The 26,863-nt window shown below is 44.6% G+C and overlaps 2 protein-coding genes across 2 annotated transcripts in view; one reads left to right on the top strand and one right to left on the bottom strand.

Moving 5' to 3' along the window:
- IFT140 (intraflagellar transport 140) overlaps positions 1-2,222 on the top strand; it is an 86,578-nt gene extending 84,356 nt beyond the window's left edge. Inside the window, exon 30 of the mRNA XM_033166550.1 lies at positions 648-2,222. Within this exon, the coding sequence (XP_033022441.1) occupies positions 648-851 (204 nt within the window). The 3' untranslated portion in view covers positions 852-2,222. The remainder of the gene's footprint in view (positions 1-647) is intronic.
- Positions 1,958-25,315, bottom strand: TELO2 (telomere maintenance 2). Its single transcript, XM_033167718.1, has 21 exons — positions 25,211-25,315; positions 23,851-24,197; positions 22,073-22,350; positions 20,478-20,546; positions 18,886-19,033; positions 17,947-18,049; positions 17,309-17,377; positions 15,735-15,876; positions 14,230-14,366; positions 13,359-13,450; positions 12,680-12,772; positions 12,479-12,567; positions 11,286-11,377; positions 10,498-10,614; positions 10,104-10,175; positions 9,638-9,808; positions 7,930-8,021; positions 6,794-6,893; positions 5,526-5,590; positions 4,359-4,474; positions 1,958-2,092 (listed from the first exon to the last, which is right to left on the bottom strand). The coding sequence occupies exons 2-21, from the start codon at positions 24,180-24,182 to the stop codon at positions 1,995-1,997; spliced, it is 2,475 nt and encodes an 824-aa protein (XP_033023609.1). The 5' UTR covers positions 24,183-24,197; positions 25,211-25,315; the 3' UTR covers positions 1,958-1,994.
- Positions 25,316-26,863: the final 1,548 nt, after the last annotated feature.

Below are 26,863 nucleotides of genomic sequence, written 5' to 3'. Positions count from 1 at the left end.
CTAATGCCAGGTTTCCCAACTAGTACTGCTAACAGTTCTGTAACATCTACCTATACAGTGGTACCTCAGGTTACATACGCTTCAGGTTAAGAACTTTGCTTCAGGATAAGAACAGAAATTGTGCTCTGGCGGCGCAGCAGCAGCGGGAGGCCCCATTAGCTAAAGTGGTGCTTCAGGTTAAGAACAGTTTCAGGTTAAGAACGGAACTCAAGAACGAATTAAGTTCTTAACTCGAGGTACCACTGTACACTGTAACATCTTTAAACAGTCTGTCTCTTGGCTTCCAGCCCTTTAATGCAGGTTCTAGCTATAAACATGAAGGGATACAAATTCTAGATATTATGGAGCCTTGGGAATCACTCATACAGCTAATGAAAACCAGCATCTCACAACCCTTCTGCTGTTGGTATAGCTATTAGAAAACTCCTTAGTCGGATGCTGAAAACCAGTGGATATGGTTTCCCAAAGACAACTCAAATCCATGGTTATGATTGTACTGTTCCAGTGTAAGCAGATAACGGATTACAGTCTGAGCTTGAAATAGCTTGTCAGTGCCACAGTCACCTGGAGGTAATTTTTTTAGTTCATTTTACCATTGTTGAAGTGAGAACAACCCTTGACTATGACATACTTTTGTTCTCCCTAAGGCCTACCGGTACCTAGAAGAGTTGCGGAAAAAGATTCCCTGCGTAAACCTCAATTACTATGTGAGCCAACAGACTGTGGAGGCAGTCCACAGGGGACTAGGCATCCCTCTGAGCCGAAGCACTGCCCCAGAGAGGGTTCGCCACAACAGCATGGAGGAGAAAGGGGTGGAAGACGAAGTGGCTGATGAAGCAGAGGCTTCCTAAGCAGTCTGAGCTAGGCCCCTGTAAGGTGGTAACTTCTGTTCCTGTACTGTTAGAGGAGAGACAAAGGATTGCCTTGCCTCATTTTATTAGGGGCAAATAAGCTGGTGGGAAGCCAGTTTCTAAGCTATATTGTATGCTTGGCTTTTTCCAAGATGTTATGGTTTGAATGCACTGCCCAATTGTTGAGGTTTGTGCATCTCTTAGCAAGTTAGTAGTGGTAAGCATATGTATAGTTTAAGATAGCCATTTTTGTTTTTAGCCCGCTTTCAGATATTTTAATACTTTTATTACATTTTTTGAGAAACACAAATGTCTTGAGTAATTTTGTGCATCAGAAAAAAAGAGAGACCAAGAGGTTTGGGCCAAAACAGACCTTGATGTAAGCATCATAACACGTTGTTTGAAAAGCTGATGTAATCAAATAGAGCATCCAACATGACTTCCATTTCCCCCCACCCCCTTCTCCTCTTGGTTACTTTGCACTAGAGTGTGATTTTTGCAGTGTGGGTGAAATGGTGCCAGGAAAAATGACTTCATCTGCTCCTAGCAAATGAGCCACATGACCTGTGCACCACTCCTCTGTTTAGTGAACATCTTAGGCTGAGTTAACAGCAATTTCAAGCCATTTTATCAGACCTGAATCCTGATCAGTCAATAGAGTCCTGCTGTGTCACTACTGGCCACTGCAGTCATGCACAAAAGACAAACAGAAGTTAATGCATGATACCCAGGAAGGACCCAAAGTCAAAAAGAGCCCATGCTCTATCCAGAGCTCAGATGAGACGAACAACACACAGGTTCTAGGAGCTGGTGTAGATCCTTTCCTTTGCAACATAATTAACCTGCTTCAAGAACACTGAGTAAATAGTCTCTTTGCTCCTGTCCTGGCTACTGTGTCAGCCTATGCACTCACAAGCGTGTGTTTGCAGAAAAGCAGCACCACCACCTCTCTACCAACAGACCAACAACAAATGCATACTCAACTACCCTCTGCTACCAAGTCCAGATGTTAAACCACCTATCTATGGCTTACAGCTCAGTGTCCTCCTTCCTTTCCTTTCCTCCAAGCAGAGAGAGGGCAGATTCTGAGCCACCAGCTGGACAGAGGGCAGGTAAAGGGCATCTCCATCATCAAGCCCTCCTTCATGTTTCAAGAGTTTTTTTCTTCAGGTTTTCCATCAGTAGCAGATTCTGCAGTGCCAAACTTCTGCAGTCACCATCTGGGTCCTTCTCTGCAACATCTGCAGAAAATAGGAAAAGACAGACAAGAGGAGAGGAAAGAATGGCTCGAGGAAATCCCTGTAAAGCATTAGTTGAACTGTCAAGTGTGCTTCAGTAAAGGAACAATAAAAGGAAGTTATCCCCACCCCAGCTCTCCAAATATCCAGCTTGTTTGATTTTAGACCAAACTTTATTTAGCAACATTTCTTTTTTACACAGTTACCCCTGTAACCAAAACATCTCAGCACTAGGTGCAAGCAAGATAAAGTTGCAGTAGCTGTCTGTTTTCTTTAACCACAGGACCAAGTAAAGATTGGAGGAGTAAAAACACTGAGTAACTGAAGGAACACTGGAACGTGCTCTTTTTTGGCTCAGTATTTCAGATTCTTTACCTCTAAAGTAGTTTTAAATGGCGAATTTAAAGCCTGCCTCACACACAAACCCAGCTCAAGTTTACAGATCCACATTTTGCATAAAACTTTATGTGAAGTGGTGACTTCCACAAAGCCATTTCAGGCATGCACCTATCTGTGTGAAAGAAATTTCTGCCATCATACTCAGAGGTATGCTTCCAACTGCACAATGCATGAGCAACAATAAGCCACTTTGTACTGGTGCATTTTTATCAACTGGCAACTTTATGAAATCAGGTATGCACTTCTTTGCACTGTGAAGCACAAACAGTCCTCATACCATACAGAAAAGTTAGCATCTGATGTGGCACTTGCATCATTCCTTGTCTTAAGCACTGTGCTATGTGGCACATCAACTCGGCTTGCCGGTCTTGTTCTGGCTAGGTTTTTGTACCTTAAACAGCTGCAGATATATTAAAAATTGAGAAATGCAGCAGGCAAATCATTCCCTCCCCCCAACATACAGATGCCAGGACAGAATAAGTTTCAGCTACTGAATTTCTGCTTGCTAGGCAGCTAATATGCATTGTACCAGGGGGAGGGAGGGGGTAGCTGGCAGCTCTATATTTCTAACAGTCTTGCAAAGTGGAAATCAGGATGTCAGAGCAGAGGGGAGCCTGAAAGAGTGGCGAGTCTGTGGGAGGAAATCCTGTGCGCACAAGCTAAGCGCTTGAAGCCTAGCACTAGGTCAGTCTGGGTACATGACTCACTCAGATAGCCCCCCTCTATTTATAAAATGACAGAATGGAACACAGTTCTAAGGACAGCCTGCGGTCCAAAACGATTAACATCAGCAGTTGCCCCAATGTAACAAAGGCTCATTTAATGAGAGAGTGTGCACCGTGGAAGCAGATGGCTAGCCCAGGAGAAGAAATAAAAGTCAAAACTTCTGTGCTATCACAATTTTCTAAGCCACTAGCTCTTGCCTTCCCTTTCCATATGCCTATAGTACTTCATGAGCCAGGCAACATGTTACTCACAAGGCCAAAGTTTCTAGTCACCATGGTTGGAGAGATGTTTAAAGTCTCTCCACCATGGTTGGAGAGACTTTGCCCCTCCACACCTTGACTGCATATGCAAATCCTACCCTATTCACATTGCACTATACTTTCCATCTGTGCCTAGGAGGATATGGGATTTTAGCACCAGCCCAGGAAGACTTTTCTCCACATATCCAGTTGCCCTCCTGAGCGTTATCAGACCAAGAACATGCATCCCATCTCCTTTCAGGCTAGCCACAACATATTGCTCAGCAGGCTACGCTCGAGGACAGTAAAAGCCTATTCCTCCACACACACCAAGGCATGGGAAAAGAGGGAATCTTTAGGCTCCATGGCAGCCCTTTCCCCTTTTAAGGGCACAGATTTCTAGCAGCCAGTCCAGGGATCAAAGACTAGCTGTGTTGGTGTCACATCCTCTCCAGCTCCCGTGGGAAGCTCACTCTCAGGATCCAAATGGTGAGGGAAAGCAACCCAGGGCATAAATGGGAAGGCTTCTGAGGACATGTGGCACTTGATTCCTAGCAACTCGCCCCTTCAGCAATAAAATCAGAGTCAGGCAGCATCACCTCGTGCATTTCTGGGCACGCAGGAGATGCTCAACTGCCCTCTCCTGACTGGAGACTGGTTGTATCCTCCTTTGCTGGGGGGGGGGGGGGTGCTGAGAAAAATGGCCCAGTGGAATTGCCCACTTCCCTACACCCCTCAGGAAGACAGACCCATTCACATGACCAAACTGGCACCCTGGGAACAAGGACTGAGAAATTCCAGCCTGGGATGTAGCTTCTCTGTCTCTCACCAATATCAGAGAGTGAGAGAAGGTTTGACCTCAACACAACCCCTGCCAATGGCCTGCTCTCACAGTGACTTCTCACCTGCCAGCCAGGCTTGGGTCTCTAAAAGCTCCTCCGTCATGTCCTCCAGAAGGCACTCAGCAGGGACACTCAGGAGTGTGGAAGAGACAGATGACAAAAGCCCTTGGCGCACATATCTGCAGGGAAAAGGAGTGCCCTTGTGAAAGCCAGCAGGAAGGAATCTCATCCCAACCCAACTGATAGCCGGTGGCCTTGACACCACCTTCTGCTTTGCTAGCTTCATTTTTCTGCTGGAGTCACCAAACTTAATTGCTTGAACTGCACCTAGAATTACCCAGAGCCGAACTCAGGAGATTTCTGTCCCACTCACATCTTCTAGTTGCTCTTTGGAGCATAAAGAACAACACCAAGAAAGCTGTAGCTAAAGCTGCTTTCCTAGAGTATGGGTGGGATGTCCCTCCCTCCCCCCCTCCTTGGTTTTAATGTATCTACATGGGTTTTTAAAATTTATTCTTTTTGTGTGTGTGGAGAGAGAAGGAGAGAGAGAGAGAGAGTGCACAGGGCAAAATAAGTCATAAAAGCAGGGGAAGAAAAAGGAAAAAAGCAAGTAACACCCATACAGAATTTTTTTTTAAAAAAAACAGAACTTATAAACATTACAAGATTGTCACTGTAGTTAACCTACATTTAACCTAATACATTTGTTTATAAAACTGAATTCCAAATATTGTTAAATTTGTCCATAGTAAATCTACGTTTATACAAAATTTGTTCAGGTGTTTGTTTGGTTGTAAATCACTTGGAGTTGCCTTAGGCAAGAAAAAGCAACTAACAAATTAATAATTTATTTAAATTTGTTTAAATAAATAGGGGAAATAATAATAATAATAATAATGCCATATTCTTGCCTGAGATTGTATCAGTTTCACATTCAAACTACAGATGTTGGAAAGTGTTGCTTATGAAAATGGCTGACTCGTTCAAGAACTTGAGGAGGGCAGTGTGACTTGGAAACGCTCTCTTAGCTTCAGTTTTACCCAACCTGACTTTCCCTTTTTGTAGCCGTTTCTCTTCCCCACCTGCCTCTGGCATCTTGGTACTGTTGGGGGGCCCAAAGGGCGAGAATGGGACAAAGAGAACAAACTCCTTCCCCCACTTGATTGGGTTCCCTGGCTTTGGGTGCAGAGGGACCCCACCACCGCCACCACGATGCTCACAGGAACTCACGTGTCTGCATGAAAGCGCAGGGTCCAGACGAACTCTAGCAGTGCCTTCCCCATCGCAGCTGCTACCTGGAGGAGACACACAAATCAGGATCCATGGAAGATACGTTGCATGGGTAGCCTTGGGTATTTTGCTTTCTGAGGCAGAAAATCCAAATGGTAAAGATATAATAAACAAAGGCTGCAATCCCATAGTCACTTTCCTTGGAGTAAGCCCCACCAAACTCAATGGGACTTGCTCCTTTGTAGGCAGATATAGAATTGTACCGAAAAGCAGTGACAATTTGCCATCTGTTAACAGTACTGCTGGCTATTGCTTGAGATGAGCAGCCTTCTCCGCTCTCCCTCTGCCCTGGCTTCAAACATTAACAGACCAAGAATGGAAACAGTGGCTCATCCACAACTGAAGGCACTACTGCTTCGTACCTGGGGGCGGAGGCAGGGGACTCTCCACATCCTGCAGGTGGAGCATAGTGGGGGGAAACTCGGCATGCACTAATTTAAGAAATATTGGCATCCATTTTAAAAACTGAAGAGCATCACATTTGAAGTTTAAATAAACAGTCAAATTGTGGTTTTTTATTTTATTTTGTGGGATACGTATTGAACACAATACTGGAGTAGCTTCCAAGGCCAAGGAATCTGGATTTATTTATTTTTTAAATTACAAGTGACCCAATCAAAGATAAAGGGCTCAATCTTGGGATGCCATCAGGTATGTTGGTGCTTGAAGGCAACAGTGGCTGAGAGCTGTGTCCAGAGTGGACGTTCCACCCACCTGCATCCGCTAGGTCTGCTGGCTATTGCTGCAGTGCTGAAACCAAGCAGCTTATGCAGAATCCTGAGAGCACCTGGCTTTTGGAGTTGGGGCAGTGAAGCTGTGGCCCTCCAGATGCTCCCAGCCCCAGAAAGCATGGCTAGTGGTCGAGGAAGATGGAAGCTACAGTCCAGCAACATCTGGAAGGCCACAACTTTCCCACCCTGATTTTAGAGGGGCAGAGGGAAGCAAACTCCCAGAGCCAGTGGTAGTTACAAGTGAAGCAAGGAAAGGTGAGCAGCTTCTTTTGCCTGAAACAAAAGGGTCTCTGCTAATTCAGAGCCAAAATCAGGCCACGCAGTTTCAAAAACTCCCTGCAAACACCATGTGTAGATGCTCCACCCCCTCACATCCTGTTCACTGGCTCCCTTTGGCAAAAGGTGGGATGCCACAGCCAAATACAGGCAACTGTGTACTTCTCAAGTACTTTGGAAGGGCTTATCTAGTATCCTCACCACAGTGTTGACAGCGAAGTACATCAGAATTGCCAGGGTGTGTGTCAGCCGGGCCAAAACCAGGTGATCATCTCCCAAAAGGTCAAAGGTGGTCAGTGGCCTGGAAAGCAGAGAGGGAGAATGTTCTAACTGGCTCTGAAAGATGGCCTCCTTCCCAACAAACCCCCTTAGGTTTTAAGATCAGCAGAGGGAGCCTCTTGGTAGTTCCACTGCCCTCAAGTTTTGGGAAGGGAGTTGGCCCAGGTGGGAGAGGGCGTTCTCTGTGGCAGCTCCTAGGTTGGGGAATCCCCCCCCCCACAGGTGTATATATGGAACCTTCATTGGTTTCCTTTGTGTGAAGACAAACTTCTGACACCTGAGGTACATGTTTTCCTGGGACAGCAATTTGTTCTATTTTTTAAAAAAAAATATTATTATTAATCATTATTATTATGAAGGTGAAAGAGAAGGAGAAGCAGCAGCAAGCCTTGGTCTTAAATGGCAGCTCCCAGCTCCTATCATAATTGCTGTTGACAAAAAGCTGAGAAAAGTTGTTCTCTATCAGGCACCCTCTGCTATTGCTAAAGAGAACCAAATTCCAGGAGCCAAGACAGAGCCTTCTTTTTAAGAAGCTGAGCAAGAACAGACATGCAGCAATTCCAAAAGGAGCCAAGGACCTGGGTGCAAAGGCACCCTTTGGACATTTTTGCTGCAGCAGGTCCTGCAAATGAAAAGGTGAACTGAAGTTTAGTCTTTTAAAAGAGTTTGGACTGTGTTGGCTCTTGGGGCTGTTGGGAGTGGGAGTGGCAAAATAAAAATAATAAAAATAAAAAATAAAAAGACAGAAAAAGTCCTGTACTAAATTAAATTAAAGTCCTGTTTAAATTAAACGACTTGATTGTTTAAATATAAATTTGTTTGCCTAGTGCATTTATTAACATGGAATACAGACACACAGCCCAGCACCTACCAAACCTTAATCACACACCTGGTTGGTTGGTTGGTTGGTTGATTGCTAGCTTACTTTTTCTGCAATTAGATAAATTTCAGCCATGAATATAATGGGTGCTGTTGCAGGAGATATTCAAAATGTATACCATGCACGCCTCTGATAACACAACACAGCCCTAGGGACATGAAAATGCAGATGGCCTCACCTGTCAAAGTTCCGAAGAAGTGGGAAAAAGAAATGACCAGCAACTGGACCAAATCTGTTGGGGGCAGATGGTGGCTTTGCTTGGGACTGGCCCTGTTCCAAACAAAGTGAAAGGTCAAGCAGGAGAACCATCACTAGCAAGTGAGACTTGACTAAGACCCCAGAAGAGGCTTCATGGATGCAATGTTTTGTTCCACTCCCCCTTAAACAAACCAATCTGCTTTCCTTGTGAGGAATCATTGTAGGACTCTCAGGGTCCCTTTCAATTCTATGATTCTATGAATTTCAGACATGCCAATCCAGATCCACAGTAATGATTTGATTACTCGGAAACATAGTTAATCAGCTTGGCACCAGTTTTAAAGGGCACAGGTGTCTGAAACGTGAAATGTGTTTCCATTTGCCTGTAAGTAAGAAAAGGGACCCAGGTGGCGCTGTGGGTTAAACCACAGAGTCTAGGGCTTGCTGATCAGAAGGTTGGTAGTTCGAATCCCTGCCACGGGATGAGCTCCCGTTGCTCGGTCCCAGCTCCTGCCCACCTAGCAGTTCGAAAGCACGTCAAAGTGCAAGTAGATAAATAGGGACCGCTCCAGCGGGAAGGTAAACGGCGTTTCCGTGCACTGCTCTGGTTCGCCAGAAAGCGGCTTTGTCATGCTGGCCACATGACCCGGAAGCTGTCTGCGGACAAACGCCGGCTCCCTTGGCCTATAGAGCGAGATGAGCGCCGCAACCCCAGAGTCGGACACGACTGGACCTAATGGTCAGGGGTCCCTTTACCTTTACTTTAAGAAAAGGGAAGTTTCTTTGAATTGCTTGAGCACCTTTGTGGTTAGCAATCTTATGACCAAGTTCAGCAGCAGACAGGGAAAGTACATCTATTTCTGAATTTCAGGTGGTATCAGCTTAACTAAAAAACAAGGGATGTCGGGATGTTGGGGGGTGATGTTTGGTGGTGGAGGGCATGACCCAATTGTGGAATGTGATTATACTGCATCACCTTCTATGGCATAGATCTGTGGGAGGGAAATTTGGAGGCAATAAAAGATAGGAGATATGACTGAAAAGTTGTCCTCCCTTAGGATGATCATCAGAGGCAGGAGGCACATCACAGGATGAAAAGCTATAGCTTTTTTTTTTTTGTTCTGGAACAAGGTGTGCCTTTGAAATAAAAAGTATGCTGAGCGTTTCATTGCTGTGTTGACTGGCTCTTTAAGGCAAACAATCTCCATCCTGGAGCAGTGGTATAGAAGGAGCCACAGGTCACATGAGTTACTATAATTGTTAATTTGTTAATTGTTACTTTGACCAGATCAGGGATAGAGCTCTCAAGGTGTTTCCACCAATGTAGCCCTATCAGGAGAGATCAAGGACAGGTCTATAATTTACAGACATGGAGGGTAGGAGTTTAAAGCTGAGGAGAGCCGATAAAACAAACCCTAATAACATTATGGGCTGCTGTCTCTCCTGGGCTGAGTAAAGGAAGTTTCTATGAAGGCCTTCAGAACAAAGAGAATTCCTCTCCATATGGGGTAGGTGAATGTATGGCCCCTCCCATTACCAGAAGTTTGGGAAGCCTGAACTAAACAGAAAAGCATATTTCTTGGATGGAGTGGGAGATCCCTAAGCCCTTGAATACATGACCAGCTTGTCTGTCTGCACTGATGTGCCACTGCTGCAGCTCAAGGCAGTTTTGCATTTCCTGGCTTCACCTTTGCAAACCTTCTGGTCTTGCTTCGGATCCTTTCATCCACAACTTTTTGCCAATCTGGAGAAGAGCTGTTGCTAGACAGGATCTGGATGCTGGGCTGTTTCAGACTAGGAAGCTGCTTTGCTTTAGGAGAAAAGGGCTGAGAGAGTTCCTGGGCTGCTCTGGCCAGCACCTGAGTGAATAGACAAGAGGCTGTCAGGTGCTTCTAGCCTGGAGGTGCACAGTGCATTCCACTCGCTTCACAAGGACAGCAAATATAAAACACAGAGCATCGTTCAAACTACAAGAAACCATTTACAATAGCAAAGTAAAGGATGCAGGAGTCAGAACTTCACATACATGCAACTTCATGGCAGAGGTGAGGGGTGAACTGGGGAGCTTCCGACAGGTAACTCAGTCTCTTAGCTGCAATGCAACACTACCTCTCGCAAGGCTTGCTTATAATATGCTGGAAAGGGGGCACTTACATCCAGGATGTCCATGCGCTGGCGGAGACTATAGTTCAAGGAGTAGAACTCAGAGGTCAGAAACTGGGCCACCTAGTCGACAGGAAACAAAGATGAGTTTAGAGCTGTTCTGTGGCTCCTTAGTCTTACAAGCTGCCCCATGAATCTGGCAAGCTAGGGGCAGAAGAAAGGGCAGAGGAACAAACCTCTATATTCCAGTGCTTCTGCCCATGGCTTTCCTGCTCCTTCCGAGCAAGATGCTTTTCCTGTCTACCTAGTGCAGCCTTACCAATCTCCTTGTCTTAACAGCCCCTTAGCTAGCTTCTCAAAAGGCCCTCTCCGAGCCTGGCTAAGAAAGGCCAGCTGCAGATCCTCAGCCCCTGCAGTCAGAACCAAAGACAGCACAGGGACTCACTGGTGTTGGGTCTGTGACAGCGATGGCCACCAGAGCGCCTTGACGAAGCCCCACAAAGCCTTCTATGTAGCTCTTCTCTTCTAGATGCAGCAGGACTTTTGCCAGTTCCACGCTCACCTGCACAAAAATGCCAAAAGAGTGTATGTGCGTGTGTGTTGAAGTCTCAGCCATTCAAGGGGCTTGATTTTTCAGGCAGGTCAAGTTGAGAGTCAGCTGGTCTCATCGAGTGTAATAAAAAGTTTGCAGGGGCAGGGAGGAGATGACAGTTCCATCCCCCCTCTCCTGCTGCCACCATGACACCCTAAGTTGGGTGTTCAAGAGATCACCAAGGTTGCCTAGACTGATTATCCTGCCAAGGAGCTTCAACGTGTGTGCAGAGTAACTGGGGATCATCTAAAGTATACATCCCCAAACTCAGCCCTCCTGATGTTTTGGGACTACAATTCCCATCATCCTTGACCACTGGTTCTGTTAGCAAGGAATGATGGGAGTTCTAGTCCCAAAACATCTGGAGGGCCGAGTTTGGGGGTGTATGATCTAAAGTCCTAACTGCGCCTTCCCTCCTCACACCCCAAATATTTTGCCTTGGACAGCAAAGAAGTCAACTGTCGTGGGATTGGTGCCGCCACCAGAATTACAGAGAACTGTCATTCCCTTCCAATGGCAAAGGGAACCACCCTCCTGTATTTCTCACTCATGAAAGTCAAGTCCCTGAGCCCCAACAAGTTCTCATTGGTTATTTCTAAACCCGAATCAAGATCAAACCAAGAGGCACAGTTTGCATTTACTTCTCGTGCAGCTGCCACGTTCCTTCGAATCAAATTCTCCAGGGTGCCCATTGTGGCTTCATACTTTTCCGGATCTTCAGGACCAGTCAGGACTGAAAGAAAAGATGAGAAGGAAGCTTGCATTTGACTTCCCAGTTGTCATGTCAAGATAATGCTGTACCAGGAATATATGTTACACAGAAGGTTCATGCAATCATATGCTGAAAGATTTGGGTTTGCAAATAACTATGGCAGTCTTTCATAGATAGGTTTGGGACAAAAGTAGCCAATGAGATGCCTTCCAAAATTGCTTGACTCCAACACCCATCAGCCATAGCCACCATGGGCGATGGTTAGGGGATGATGGGAAGTGGAGTCCAGCCCCATCAGTTAGGCACCATGTTGACTTGCCCTGGTCTGAGAGACAGAAGATAGTAAAGAAGTGTGGGAGGCTCTGAATAAGGCATAGAATATGTCAGCCCAACAGAAAAGCTGCAGGATGTTCCACAGGCAATAAATGTGTTTACTTCAACCAGGGAACACAACACATGTTGAGAGCCACTGCAGTGTAGCGGCTAGGAATTTGGATCAGGAGTGGGGAGACTCAGATTCAAATCACCACTTGGCCATGGAAATTACTGGGTGAATTTGGGCCAGGCAGGCTTTGTCTTGGCCTAACTAACCTACAGGGTTGCTGTCTTCAGTTTATTGGATGAAAGGTGGGATAGAAACATACAAAACATCTCAGAAAGCTAGTTCACATGTCACACTAAACTATAGTCTTGCACAACTTGAACAACCATGATAAAGCCGCATGGCACACTTCCTCTCTTCCTCCAAGGAGTTCCAAAGCTTTTCCTTCTGTATTTGATTAACCACAGCTTGCTATGCTGTACAGACCAGAAACAGTGGTTAATTTTAACTATGGTTAGTTTAAACAAGCCAGCTTCAGTAACTATGGTTTGAAGTTTGCTTGATTGAAACTATCCAGTTCTTATCAGTCACAGTTTGCTGGAAGTGGAAGTGGAAGTGGAAACAAACACTTCCAAATTGTTTCTCCTGGTCAAATGAGAGGAGGGGAGGGGAAGGGGAAGTCTGAAAGTCAATGGCTCACTGCGGCGCATTCTTACTTGCTCTTGTCATGTTAACTATGGTTTAGTGTGTCGTGCGAACAATGCTATGGACTTCATACCGTCTTATCCCTAATCACTTACTTTCAATACAGTCTCGGATGTAGGTGGGAGCCTTGGTCTTCTTCAGTTCTTTGTCCTCTGACATGTCATATGGAACGAGGTCATCATCGCTGAAAAAGAAACAAATTTAAATTCTTCCTCAAATGAGCTTGATTCATGCACAGTGCAAATATCCCACATTGTATCTATCTTGTTGCTTGGCAACAACATTTTCCCACATACCTATCAAGCTCAGAGTCATCCCCCTGGTCCAGTCCTTCAGAAGCACTTGGCTGTGGTTTCACACTGGGTTTCAGAATAGTGATTGGTGTCATGCTGTTCCTGCAGCAGCAGCAAAAAAAGAAAAAGAAAAAAAGTTCCTATCAACTGAGGGAAAAGTCTTGCTTATGCTGATAATAGGAAAGAGGTGCAACAGCAGGTGAAAACATAACTATTATACAAACATGCTGCAAATTAGCCTGGGTTCTAAAAACATCAGAAGTTATGTCATGAAACTCCACAAAGAAATAAGAAAACTGTTCTGTAGACTAAAAGATCCCATTTGCACAGAATGCTTTAATTTTTAGGTATCATGCAGCAGAGAGCCTCCTCTGGCATAGCCACGGTGAGAGGTCTGGGAACACCTGCTTCCTATTTTAAATCAAACACAGTTTATGATTGCATTTGAAAGGGACAAACTGTGGTTAGCTTAAACTATGCTTTTTTGAAACAAGGTTAGATCAAACCAGTTTATAATCCTGGCATATTCAACAAAGTGTATTTTAGCACCACACAATTTAACACAGACTAGTTTTGACTATGGTTTAGCTTTATGTGTTAAGTAGGCCAAAGTCTCCAGCAGAGAAAACAATGACAAAAAGCAGCCAGTGCAACCTGAAGCTGAAGGAGTCTAAGGCTAACTTACCCAATGCTCTGGGAATCACTGTCAGGAATCTGCTCTGGCCTCTGAATCAGCAAGGTCTTTAAATCTCTGATCTCATCATCTTCTTCATACTAACACATTGAGAACAAAGCAAAACATTAAGATAGACTAAGGGAACTAGTACACAGGTTGGCTCTTGGATAAAGGCAAGTGGCAGCCGTAATTTGATTTACTAAGTCCATTCTTGGGATGGCGCTTGTTGTTTCACCTCAGAAAATGGTTGAAACAGGTTGACCCACAAGGATTGTAACAAGAGACAGGTGCCTGCTTAAAAGCAAGGCCAGACTTGACTAAATGTTGGTTGGATTCAGACATAACAGGAAACCACATTTTCCTGCTAAATGAGTGAACCTGCACAAGCCTCACACTTGCATACTTCCCCTCCCTGCGTCTTGTACAGCCACAAGGAGACATAAGGTTTTGCTTCCATTTTCAAAGCAATCCACAGTTGCCCAATACAACCAGATTTGAAAGACCATGGTTTGTTTCAACTGCGGTTTCAGAAAAAAGCCAATATCTGAAGCCACAGTCTTGCAAACCAGTCCCCCAAGTTTGGATCTAACAAGGAGATGTTGCCTTTCTAAAAGCAGAAGCCAAAGTTTGCGCTCTTTTCCTGATAGCCAGAGTGCATGAGCCAAAGGCTCCTGCAGACTTGTTCACATGGTGGGAAATCCTGATTTCCCATTATATCTAAACAGAACCACTCTCTCTCTTTCTCTGTCACACACATAAACAATTTTAAATGGCAGAAGCTGGGACACAATACCAAAGGTATATTCCACTAGGATGTTTAAAGGATTTTTTCCCTGCCACAACAGAACACTGCAGAAAGTTCACTTGGCTGGCTCACCTGAAATTTCAGAGCGGGGCCTTCAGGCATTACCCTGGCACTGACGCACTCAGCTACAACCATCCCCATATGACGGATCTGTGGCAAATTGCTGTCCAGGTGACACTTCATCCCTTCCATCATGACTGTGAGTAGCTCTGGAAGGGCAAGCAGAAGGCGACCAGGAAAGTTCAGCAAAAAGCATAATAGTAGCTCTGACATGTTTAAAACCTGATAAGCAGGTGTTGTGCTTTCCACAACAGGGCAAATATATATTTTGGCATCTTTTGAACTATCTGCTATGGCTTTCCAATGCAAGCAGAAGAAGACAGTGCTGACCTTTCCATTTCTTCTTTTTTTAGCAGTGGGGGTACACTACTCAAAGGAGTAGCCAACTAAACACAGGTTAAAACAGAAACACTTTAATGGCTACAAAACATATTACTTCCAAAGGTTTTATGGACTGCGAATAATGATGCATCTAATGAGGCAGACTCATAATAAACATGCTAGTCTTTTTTGTTTTTTTACAGAAAAATAAAGAATTTTCATTGTATGTTTAAGAAGTATACAATGCAACATAATACTGTAGTATGAGATCCATTTCTTTTCTCCTTTTCCATAGACTCAACAATATGTATATGGTAGCTTTTCTTGAACCTTGTTGTACCAATACATTACAAGACAGAAGCCACACAAGACAGCCCCACAACCACACAATCTGCACTCATTTTTTTTAAAAGAGTCGTTAATGTTAACAGGAGAGCCCAGCTGGGTACTGATCCAAGGTACATACTGGCTGAGTTGCACAATGATCCACAGATAAAGGCCTGTTTCTGCCCATGGGTCAAAACTAAAATCCTTAACAGGCCTGTGATCTTCCATCACTAATAACTTATAAGCAACACTCTGCACCAGTCCTCCAAGCTCAAAGCACATGACCATCCCATGACCATCCTTCAACAACCTACTGCCCTTTGGATACTTCGGACTACAACTCCCATCAGCCCCAGCCAGCACGCACACACTAGGTGGGTCTGATGGGAGTTGTAGACCAAAAACATCCGGAGGTCTCAAGGTTAGGGAAGGCTGCTGCAGGTGGACTATCCCACCCTATGCTGGGCCACTTCTCAGCTGATCTCTATTGGCAAGACATCCTACTGATCTCACCATATCTCAATAAACAGCAGTTTTATGACATTCACACCAAGATAATAGGTTCTATCCAGTGGTGGTCCTGTGCAGAATAGTCCCACTGAAGAGAATGAACAGGGCAACCTTAGTCTCCCAGGAAGTCACCTAGATTCCACCATGAAGATTTTGGCGCGTGTGCGTGTGCATGCACGCGCGCGCACACACACACACACACACATTTGAGTGGGAGATTACAGAGTTCAGTATCACAACCTCAACAACAGTTGCTCCCATTGCTGGATCAAGTCCAAAAGGTGGAGCAGATGGCAACCATGGGGAACAGAGGTCCAGAGACCCAAGATGCCAGCTTGGTCCTTTTCTCTCTCCCTTACCTTGTCTGTAGCTCAGTATTTCTGCTTCTTTCAGATGAGAGAGGCAGATCAGAATGGCCTTGCTGATGTACAGCTGCTGCTCCGCTGGGGAGTGCTTCACAGCAGTGCTGCTTCCCCAGGTCTCCAGCAGCTCTTTCAAAACCTGCATTAGAAACCTGAGTGTCGGGTTCAACTTGTCATTCTGCCCATCCCCACAAACCTCCTTTCTGGGCCTCATAGCATAATAACCCAGCAGTGACCGACTTCCTTCGTCCACCAGAGGAGACACCTTCACTGTAAGTGCCAATGAACCCAATTCCACTTTGTATGAGGGAGTCTTCTGCTGGAGTCAGACCTATGCCTCTTAAAAACTTGGTTAAGATCTCTCGTCATGCCCTTTTTATCCAGAAGCAAAATTTGGGGGTGTAAAGATTCCCCAATTACCAGCAGGGTCAAGGCACTAACTCTCAATGTCTCGGGATCATCTGCCCTGTGCTTTACTAAGAAAGCTTTGCCCTGCATATCTGGGTCATAGCTGTCAACCTTTTCCTTTTTTTGCGGGAAATTCCCTTATTATAGCAGTGGGTAACAGCAGGGAGGGTTGACAGCTATGATCTGGGTTGAATTGCCATCTGAGGCCTCCTCTCAAGGACTGGGCTCCAGGGAGACAGTCCTGCCAGTGTGTGCAGAGCTTGCTCCTTGGGCTCAGGATATCTTGGGGGAAAGGGTGTGTCTGTGTCTTTCTTTGCAACAGTCCCAGCTACAACCCCCCTGCCCTCCAGATGGAACAGTCAAAACACAGCATTCTCATCAATCTGCTGGAAGGAACACATGGCTGCATCTGCAATCCCACCAACTTTTTCAGTCAGTTAGTGATTATTGCCTTCTCTTCCCACCCTAGCAAGCTAATCCAGGGGAGGTGAGGATGGAGAAGCCAACTTGGTTTCAGTGCAATAGAGCTCCATCAACATCTAATATTTCCCAGAACTAGAAAATCCTCTCTCGCACAGGATATTCAGCATCTTGTGACAAGTGGGAGAGCCAACCTTATGAAAAGATCTCATCCACTGACAGAGAAAGGCCACTCTGAATTAACCACCCATATAACTCACTTTTAAACCTTTAATTTGTTAAGCACACTGAAAAGGAGTGAAACACAGGCTAGCAAGATCAGTGGCTCTGGGGTCACTCCTCTTTCATTGCAAGTTAGTTCTGAGAGCCAGTGTGGTGTAGTGGTTAAGAGCGGTAGACTCGTTATCTGGGGAACCGGGTTCGCGTCTCCACTCCTCCACATGCAGCTGCTGGGTGACCTTGGGCTAGTCACACTTCTTTGAAGCCTCTCAGCCCCACTCACTTCACAGAGTGTTTGTTGTGGGGGAGGAAGGGAAAGGAGAATGTTAGCCGCTTTAAGACTCCTTCGGGTAGTGAAAAGTGGGATATCAAATCCAAACTCTTCTTCTTCTGATGTGTTTTTATTACATTACACAGAACAACAGGGCTGGGAAGGTGCTCCTATGAACTCTACCAAGTTGCATGTTATCTCTTTCTCTCACACATACAGAGAAATATATTTTGCTAACCGTCACCCTGCTTACTTTGATCAGTAAGGGACGCCGCATGTTGTCCAGGGCTAGATATCCAAGAAGGTTCTGGAGCACCATAGTCTGTATTAATGAAACCACAGAGCTCATACACAAAGCAAACAATGGAAATCACAGCAGACCCTTTGAGAAAGCAACAAACTCCCTCCATATCTTCCGGTAAGCTATGAACTATAAATCAAACTGGGTGACCAACTGTTCAGATCATTATATGGGAATATGAGCTTGACAATGAATGTTCATAGTGGACCAATTTGTTGCAATTGTAAAATTTACAAATATGCTCAGTGTACCACTACGATATGCACTGTGTTGATATCGTAAAAGAAAATTAGAAGAAAAGAAAAACAGTGCAAGCAATTTACAGGTTTACGGTCAGAAAGCAGGATGGCAGGGTTATTTCCTTAACCCAGGGTTAGCCAGTGTGGTGTCCTCTTGATGCTGCTGGCCTACGTTTCCCCAAACCTGCCTCAGAAGGGGCACCCTGAAACTTGTACTTGCAAGTCCAAGAGCACAAGCACTGCAACATCACAACTTGTAAGAAACACAGGTCACCCATCTTACACATAGCGTATAATGCCATCCCAACAAACATGCTTGCCTCCTGATTAATGACATCCAAAGACTCTCACCGGATTGCTATACTGAAGCAGCAACATCTTCTGGGTCATCACAAATTGAGCCTTCTTGCTTTTGACAACCAAATTCCCCAACAATCGTGACAGCACGGCAGGTCTAGCAATTACAGACAAAACAACATGTCAACCATGAATGTCTTTCTTCTAAATCGGTGCCATTTTAAAATCACAACTGAATTACATGACTAGATGATTCACAAACAGAAGTCTGGAAGGTATTGGCAAAGCAAGATATGCAATATTCAAGTTCCCCTCCTGTAAGGGCAGATAAAAGCAAAAGTGATGTTTCTCTGCTCAGATCAAATATGTCTGAAAGACCACCCTCTCCCTAACCAAACTTTAAAGATTCTTTTCAGGTGCTGTATTGGGGTGCTCCCACTGAATAAAGAGAGATGGACAACCACCAGGGAGATGGCCTTTTTGGTACTGGCACCTAGTAATGGAACTCCCTTCCCAGGAAGTCTTGCCTGGTGTCATCCCTGTGCACTTTTCACTGCCAGGTGGAGACCTCTCTCGTTACCCAGGCCACCTAAACAACTTATATTGCCAGGGTATCTCCAGTTCTTAATCTTTGTTTTACATCTTGGAGATGCTGTGACCTGTGTTTTTCTTGTAGTTATTTCAGTTTATATTTTAATGGTCTTATATTTAGATTGTTTTAAAGAGTCATTTATTGTAAGTTGCCTAAAGGGATGGGTTTTTTTTTGAGAAGGTATACATACAAACCAATAAATAAGATAAGATAAGATAAGATAAGATAAGATAAGATAAGATAAGCCTTCCTCCTTTTCAAACTTCAACAGCTGAGCAGGCTGAAAGTAAATCTAATTTGTAGTGCAGACATGCTCTTATGGGAACCATTTTCAACTGCTGCAAGGATACAAGGAGGCATGACATGCACCCATCGTTCCATGCAGAGGTTTGGCTGCTTACCCTGCTGCTGCCTGAACAAAGCCACAGACCACAGGTTCCACCCAGCGATCCGGCACACTCTCCACCAGTCGCCAGCATATCCTCTGCCAGATGCAGTCAGACTGGGTACGATCAGTCAGGTGGGACACCAACACGTTCAGGATTTCTTCTGCATCCCAAAAGAAGAAGAAAAGGAGTTGCTTTGAAATCAGAAAGGGAAGAACAAACATCCTTTTTTACTTCCTTATTTATTTATTTATTTATTTTGGCCAATAGTTAAGATAATTTGGGTGGTGGGACGAGGGGGATCTTTCCTGCTGTTCTTCGAGACGGAGAGCTTTTTAAAACATTTCAATAAGAATGCCCTTCACACATCATATAATATTGTTCTTCGCCACTGTAAACCATGGTATTATATATTCCTTCCATTGCATTGTTCTTTAAAAGTCTGCCTCCTAGTGGCTGAAAAGGGGATAACAGCTGCCTTTTCTTAGTGCTCAGTCTTAAGTGTTCAACATGTCTGTTGAGATCAAGTCATTTAAAGAGAGACATAAAATGTGAAAGAAAAACTGGTTATCAAACCAATGCTCCCTGTTCATCCAGCATCCAGCTCCTCTCCCAGGCCACCTGCCTGGCTGTCTGAGTCATTTATAGGTTAGACAGTTTCTAAGAGTTCATCATAGCAGAGGTGGCTAACCTCCAGTCTGGGGGAAGGAATCACATGAACCCAAGGTTCACTGCAGCTCATGCATGCCACAATAAACCATGGTTTAGCTTTACCAGGTAACTTGATTATGTATTCCAGCTGACTTTCCTTGTCTCTTCCTCACGTGGTTTACTGTGATGTGCAAGAGCACCCATGACTTTTCACAAGCTACGGGGTGAGGGTGCAGGGAAAAGAGGGCAAGACAGCAGGAACAGAAAATCAAGTTATCTGGAAAAGCTAAAAGCTCTCAGTGAATTAACCCTTGGAATTCTCTTAGTGACCCCAAATCATTTGTTGTTATTATTAACTAACACTATTATCAAGTTGCTTAATATTTCCAGGTTCCAGAGACTCCAGCCTCCTCATAAGACAATAATTTTAATAGAGTTGCAATTCTATAAGCTAAATATTTTTTATGATACGGTGTAATTTCTTACACTTCAATTATGCACATACACTTAAATTTTCAGAATGAGTGTGACTGTTTTTTTGTGAAATGAGCTCCTGCGATATGCCAAGCTTGGGGACTCTGTGCATAAAACAGTTGTAGGGCACATGCTCTGTACTCATAAGGTCCCAAGTTCAATCCCCAGCACCTTCAGCTCAGGTTATCAGGCCAATGGGAGGAAAATCTGCCTGAGACCTTGGAGTGCTGCTGACAGACAGTTTGCTAGGCAGAGCTAGATTGACCAATGGCCTGTCTCAGTATAAAGCTGCTTCAAATGTCCATATGAACCACACTACCAACTACAACACTCTAACCAGCCTACATAGGAGCATCATTACATCAAGTGATAATCAATCGCTGCAGATTCTATCAGAGTGACAGAGCAAAGAGAAAGCAACTGTTAAAGTAAACATGTTAAAAGGAAGTTATGGGTTACTGCAAGCTGTAAAGAGCACTCACTTTGTCTTCCATGCATGCATACCTTCCCTAGCACCTGGGACACAAAGGAGATTGAGCAATCCAAGCCACCTGGAATACAAGAAAAGCCACATTAGTTGATGAATCCGTCAGATCACAGAACTGAGACTGAAGCTCCAACTGCAAAGCTTCCATGAAGATGAACAGAGCACTGGCATAGAAGTGGAAGTCCTCAGGGGAAGTCAATAACTTGGAGCTATGTATAAAAAAATTGTTCAGTAGCACCTTAGAAGCCAACTAAGTTTGTTCTGGGTATAAGCTTTCGTGTGCATGCACACTTCTTCAGATAAAGCTTATACCCAGCGAACTAAACATGAAGAATGAAAAGTGGGTCCATGCAAGTGAGGATGACAAAGTCCTTTCAGAGGAATAAAACTCACTACTCAATGAAAGCCTCGTTATGAGGTTTGAGAGAAGCCAGCTCTGCACAAAACAGGTTGGCCTTCCTTTCAAGGCTAGGAGGACTAATCCATTTCTGTGAGATCAGGAATGACCACAGACCCAGCTGATTACACAGCAAACCACTAAGGGCCACCCCCTCCACGGGTGCTGGGAATGTTTCCCATCAAAAACTCCAGAGAGCCACGGCTGGTCAGTGTACCCTGAGATAGATGCAAAGCACCATCTGCATCGCTGGCACAATATAAATCAATAAGCTATGTATACCTGCAAAAGATTTTTTGAATTCTCCAGGACTAAGACTCACACTGACAACAATGGGATTTAAATGTGCTTTATTTTGGTTGGACTGCACATGTGCGCACACACACCCTTCTGCCTTTAATTATTCACATGCACCTAAAGATATATGGGTATCAGATTATTTTTTAAAGTAATGATGTAGTTTGATATCTGTGATCAATGTGTTGGCACCAAGAAATACAAATATAGTTTATTGAACCAAGATCAGTTTGTAAGTTTGGTGTTCACAGAGCTCTTCATCAAGCAGTATCTAGACAAAAAAAATTCTCCACAACGAAGAAAACAAAAACCTCAAAAGTATTTGCATACTCCTACTAAACCAATGTATGTTCATGATATAAAGTTTTGTCTACCGGTAGTGCTCAAATTACAGGCAGTCAAATGGGGAGAAGCTACCCCCCTAACTTTTGTGTTGGGTTCCTTTTGCTTCCATTTTAAAAGACTAAGGGAGGACATGATTTAGTCCTCTACCTCTATTCAATGGTCACTAGCTAGGATCCTTCCCCTGTTTCTGTAACTATGTACCTGGCTGAGGACAGCAATCTGGTCTTCAGCTATGCATTGCTTGGTTTGGTTGCGACCAGGCATCCAGTTTCACCTGTGTTAACTGCTTTATTTGGAAGACAAGGGGCAAAGTCTGGCCCCTTTATATTTTCTGACACCCCCCTTAGCTATTGTTTGCAAAAGGTTGTGGGGAAGCCTGTCATTTGGCTAAACTTCGGAGGAAGCAGAGGCAGGTCTTGCAGATTTAATTAAGGGTCCCCTTCCCTTCCCTCCGCCCTCCCCTAATTTCAGCACTGGTTTTAAATACTTGTTATTCTTAGCCATGGCCGGTCAGTGTAGCAGCAGCAGCAGCAGATCCTGTGAAATCTCACCTCGCAGTGAATCAGATATCCTCTCCAGCACCTGGACCATCTCCACACCAAGCAGCGGGAAGTAGTTTTGGGGGAAGAAGACAGGCCGGTTTTCTCCCTGGAGCTTGTTGCCTAGGTGATCAGGGAGACAGGCCACCTTATTGAGGATGGCCTCCTGTAGCACTGGAGGGCCAGCTTGGGTTTGTTGTTTACAGACTTCCCACATCAGAGCAGACAGTCCAGCTCTCTGCAGGAACTGCTCCAGCACATCGACAACTTTATTCAGACGGAAACTGGGCCTGCATGAAAAGGTATTTTTCTGCCTTTATTTTCAATTCGTAAGGAAAAAGCAACTCAACAGATAACATCATCACCTGCAATTCTGGTGGTTGTTTTTTAAACCACACTTTTCTATGATTCCTAGTTGTGGGCAAAGACTTGAGAAAAATGTATAAGCAATGCTTACTGAGGACTCACAGATGTCCATCAAGCTGTTCTAGAATCATAGAATTTTAGGGTGTATCCAACATTAGTCATACTCAAAGCAGACCTATTGAAATCAACTAAGGAACATCAATTTCTGTTAGCTACCACCTTTAGAACTGGAAGGAATTTTAAATGTCATCTAACCCAACTACAGAAAAGAACTACAGCATCCTCAAAATAGTCGAGTCTACATTGTTTTCTAAAGGGGAATTTTTAACTTTTTTGTGGTGTAAAAATTGTATTCTTGGTATTAAACTATGATCAATCATGATTGTAACTTTTGCAAAGTGAGAGGTAAAATAAAAGCATATTTGGGTTCTGTCCATGCAGTACTGTATATTGAAACAATTACCAGGTTCAGAAATAACACTAAACTACAGTTCAGTATTAGGAAAATGAGTCTTGGGATCATGCACTTTCTCCTCTTCACTACTTCTTGGCATGTATGAGAAGATCAAAAGCCTTTGTTTTGTTTTTTGAATTAACCACAATCACCTGTTATTTCTAAACATGTGAACTATGGTTTGCACTAACAACAGCTAGTTAAAAAACATTGTTTTGAGTCTTGTTTAAGTAACCACAGTTAGACAAACCTCAGTTCCTAAGTTAGAACATACAGGGATCCGTGATTAGTTTTAAAGGGAAAGGAGAAGCTTTCAATCTTCTCATAAACACTGAAGAGGAGGGCACATGAGACCAAGATTTAGCCATGCTCATTCCCATCATGCAAGAGTTATGTCTGAATGCAGCCAATGACTCAGTTCAGAGGTTATGCCAAACCATGGCTGAATGATTAGGCACACCCTCGGCCCCTTGGCATTGCCTTCCATCTATGGCTTGTGGCAAACTAGTTTGCCCTTACATCCAAACTCAGAAACTACAGTTTGTAATTGCCTTGAAACCTAAGATGAGCAAACAGAATCAAACTAGGAGGGATAAGACACAGTGCATGAGCACAAAGCTTATTCCATGCCAACTCCAGCACCAAATAATTTTGAATCACATCTGAACTGAGCCTACAAGTGGGATTTTAAAAACACACACACTCCTTTCCCTATGCATTTTGACTTTTTGAGATCCTCCTTTCCACTGCAGCTCAAACATTCCACCCTACTCCAAAAAGTTTCTATAAAATGTTGAGTGGCATCTGATGTAGCGCGAGACAGCTGTCAGAAATAAAAATCAGCTGTCTCCCTGTATGTGCAAAAGTGCTTTTAGCACTGGGCTCTTTGGATTCAGGCCTCTAAACAGAGAGCATCCTAAAAACAAAATAGTTTCAGAATTAGAAATCACAGCACAGTAGCCATGCTTACTCTGTAGAAATAATGGTGTCCAAAAGAACCATAAAAGTTTGGTCTGCTGGTCCTTCCAAGAAAAAGCAATCCCATAATTCCTTATCTTCATCTGATTGGAACTGCTCCAGCCAATCAAGACTCAGGTTACTGATAAGACACTGCAGAAAGGTAGTAAAATGATTGCGAGTGAATTCTTCTTTCTCTTTCATGGAGGGTGGATTTTCCGTTCCACCAAGGTAGCTCTTAATTGTCCGCAAAGTCTCACAGATCTGGGCTCCATCTCTGGAAACAGATAGGGTGCCAATTGCTTCTTGTACTATATGGCGAACTTGAAGCAAGTCAGAATCCATTTATCCTGGTTACTTCTGGAAAACAACAAGGAGGTGGATAAGTAATACCACCAAGGTTGGAGAAAGTAGAGCTGGTAATTACTAGCCCCTGAACAGAAGAAGTGGAAAGAGTCATGGCTCAGGGGTACAACTTCTGCACTGTATGCAGAAGCATAGCTGTCAACCTTTCCCTTTTTTGCAGGAAATTCCCTTATTATAGCATTGGGAAACAGCAGGGAGGGTTGACAGCTATGTAGAAGGTACCAGATTCAATCCTCAGAATCTCCAGGTAGGGCTGGGACAGACCCAAAGTCTGAAACGCTGGAGAGTTGCTGCCCATCAGTAGACAATACTGAGCCAGATGGACAAATGGTCTGACTTGGTACCCTTGAGTTCCTTGGTGGAAAACATGGAATATAAATATAGTAAGTAATAAGAACCACCAACATCCTGACCTCCTTGTGGGAGCAGAGAGTGGGATTTTAAAAATCTAAATAAACATGCAAGTACAAGACTTCAGGGTGCTCCCACCTGTGTAGGTATTGTGTGAGCCTAAGGGAAACTTCAGACCAAGCCTACAATCCTCTGTTTACCTAGGAATAAGCCCCAGTGAACTCAGTTCTGAGTAGACACGCATTGGTTAGCACAGCAACAATGAGTCTCATGGCACCTTAAAGACATAACAAATTTATTATAGCACAACCTTTGAAGGCCACTTCAGCAAAGGGGCTGCGGACCACAAAAAGCTTAAGCCAAAATACTGTAAAGGCGTTAAGTATTTAAGGAGCCCCAAGATGTCTTCGCTGGGTTTTGCTTTTGTTTTTTGCTGCTGCGGAAGACCAACACGGCTGTTGCTCTGGAAATTACCGTAACGCGGAACCCAAGACATGTCTACTCGGAAGTAAGGCTCACTGAGTTCAGTGGGCTTAATCCCCACGCTGATGTGTAGAACAGGACCGCCCAGCGTGAGGGAGAAACGCCTCAGCCCCTCGCTTCCCGCCTTTAGAAGTTCCCACCTTCTCACACAACACACCCCGGCGAGGCCTCACCAAGGGCAGAAATGATGCCACGGCTAACAGCGACCCCCCAAGATACTCTCCAGGCGTGTGGACCAGAAACCCAATCAAGCCGGAAGTTCGTTTGTGCGCGCGCGTGTCATTCTAATTTTTGCTTCGCGGCGCTCTCTGTGGTGCCTAATTGCGGTGGAACCAGCAGCGGCGTCGCTTTTTACCGGAAGTTTATGTCTGTGTGTTGCGCTGCCTTTTTTCTTTTATATACAGTATATATAACTCTCTACGGTCCGTCCTCAACACTCCGGGTAATTCGTTGGTCTAAACAGCAGCAGCCGATTCGACGCTCCTGCCTTCTGCACGGCCGCCTCGAGCAGAGCCTGTCGAATCTGCTGATCTTTCTTGCGACCCTTCGCAGCTCTCGCGCTCTCCCGGCCCGGCCCCGCCCCTTTCTCTTCCGCCCTTCTTCTTAAAGAGACAGTAACTATAAAGTTTCTATCGCCCCAGGGCATGGAAGAGGGCCTGTTTTTGAGACTCTGGGTGGGGTGTTACACCCCGAATCTTTTGGGTTTCACTTTTGGGTTGAATTTTATTTATTTATTGTATTCATGTCCCATTCTTTATCCAAGTAGTTTGGAGGTTGGCATGTACATTCGTCCCCCTCCCTGTTTTTATTCTCACAACAATCCTGTGAGATAGGTTATTCAGTTGGCCAAGATCACCCATAGAGCTTTGTGGCTGAACAGGAAAGTTAATCTTGCTCCCTGGGATCCTATCTAATCCAATACTCTTAACCAAAGCTTGTGCAGAACCTTTCCTACATCTTGCAGTGGTGTAGCCCCCTCCCCCTTAATCATGGCCTAAAAGGAAGGCAGAAAATGAACCACACTGGCAATTTTATTTTGTTTCAGGGGGAAACGAAGGCTCCCATGATAACAGATTGTGCTTCTGGAATGGCTGCTTCTATAGTTAAAGCTATGGTTTTCCCAGTAGTAATGTACGGAAGTGAGAGCTGGACCATAAAGAAGGCTGATCGCCGAAGAATTGATGCTTTTGAATTATGGTGCTGGAGGAGACTCTTGAGAGTCCCATGGACTGCAAGAAGATCACACCTATCCATTCTTAAAGAAATCAGCCCTGAGTGCTCACTAGAAGGACAGATCCTGAAGTTGAGGCTCCAGTGCTTTGGCCACCTCATGAGAAGAGAAGACTCCCTAGAAAAGACCCTGATGTTGGGAAAGATGGAGGGCACAAGGAGAAGGGGACGACAGAGGATGAGATGGTTGGACAGTGTTCTCGAAGCTACTAACATAAGTTTGGCCAAACTGCAGGAGGCAGTGAAGGATAGGCATGCCTGGCGTGCTCTGGTCCATGGGGTCACGAAGAGTCAGACACGACTGAACGACTGAACAACAACAAAAAGCCAGAGAGTAGCTCATTCTGTAGAGCAGGAGTCTCTTAATATCGGGGTCATGGGTTCAAGCCCCACATTGGGCAAAATATTCCTGCATATTTTGGACTAGATGGCCCTCGTGGTCACTTTCCAAATCTACAATTCTATGATCACCTAGGAAAGAAGAGGTGTGGAAATACTTGGAAAGCACAAGCGATAAAACTGTCTACAGCTAAGGACTTTCTCTTGCTGATGATCTGCCCATTCGCTGAAGCCACCTTATGAACGCAGGGCAGCTA

The sequence above is a fragment of the Lacerta agilis genome, chromosome 13, assembly GCF_009819535.1.
Source record: "Lacerta agilis isolate rLacAgi1 chromosome 13, rLacAgi1.pri, whole genome shotgun sequence".
In the NCBI taxonomy this organism is placed as follows: Eukaryota; Metazoa; Chordata; class Lepidosauria; order Squamata; family Lacertidae; genus Lacerta; species Lacerta agilis.
The sequence above is the reverse complement of the archived record's forward strand: the minus strand, read 5'-3'. Positions and strand labels throughout refer to the sequence as shown.

Bases quoted from the DNA above. Each gene is read 5' to 3' on its own strand.
- TELO2 (XM_033167718.1), bottom strand. From the start codon at position 24,182: ATGGATTCTGACTTGCTTCAAGTTCGCCATATAGTACAAGAAGCAATT. The intron at 11,378-12,478 runs GTAAGTGATTAG...CTTTTCTTTCAG, and splicing joins CATCCGAGACTGTATTGAAA to TCCTGACTGGTCCTGAAGAT. The intron at 10,176-10,497 runs GTGAGTCCCTGT...CCTGTCGACTAG, and splicing joins CTGTCACAGACCCAACACCA to GTGGCCCAGTTTCTGACCTC.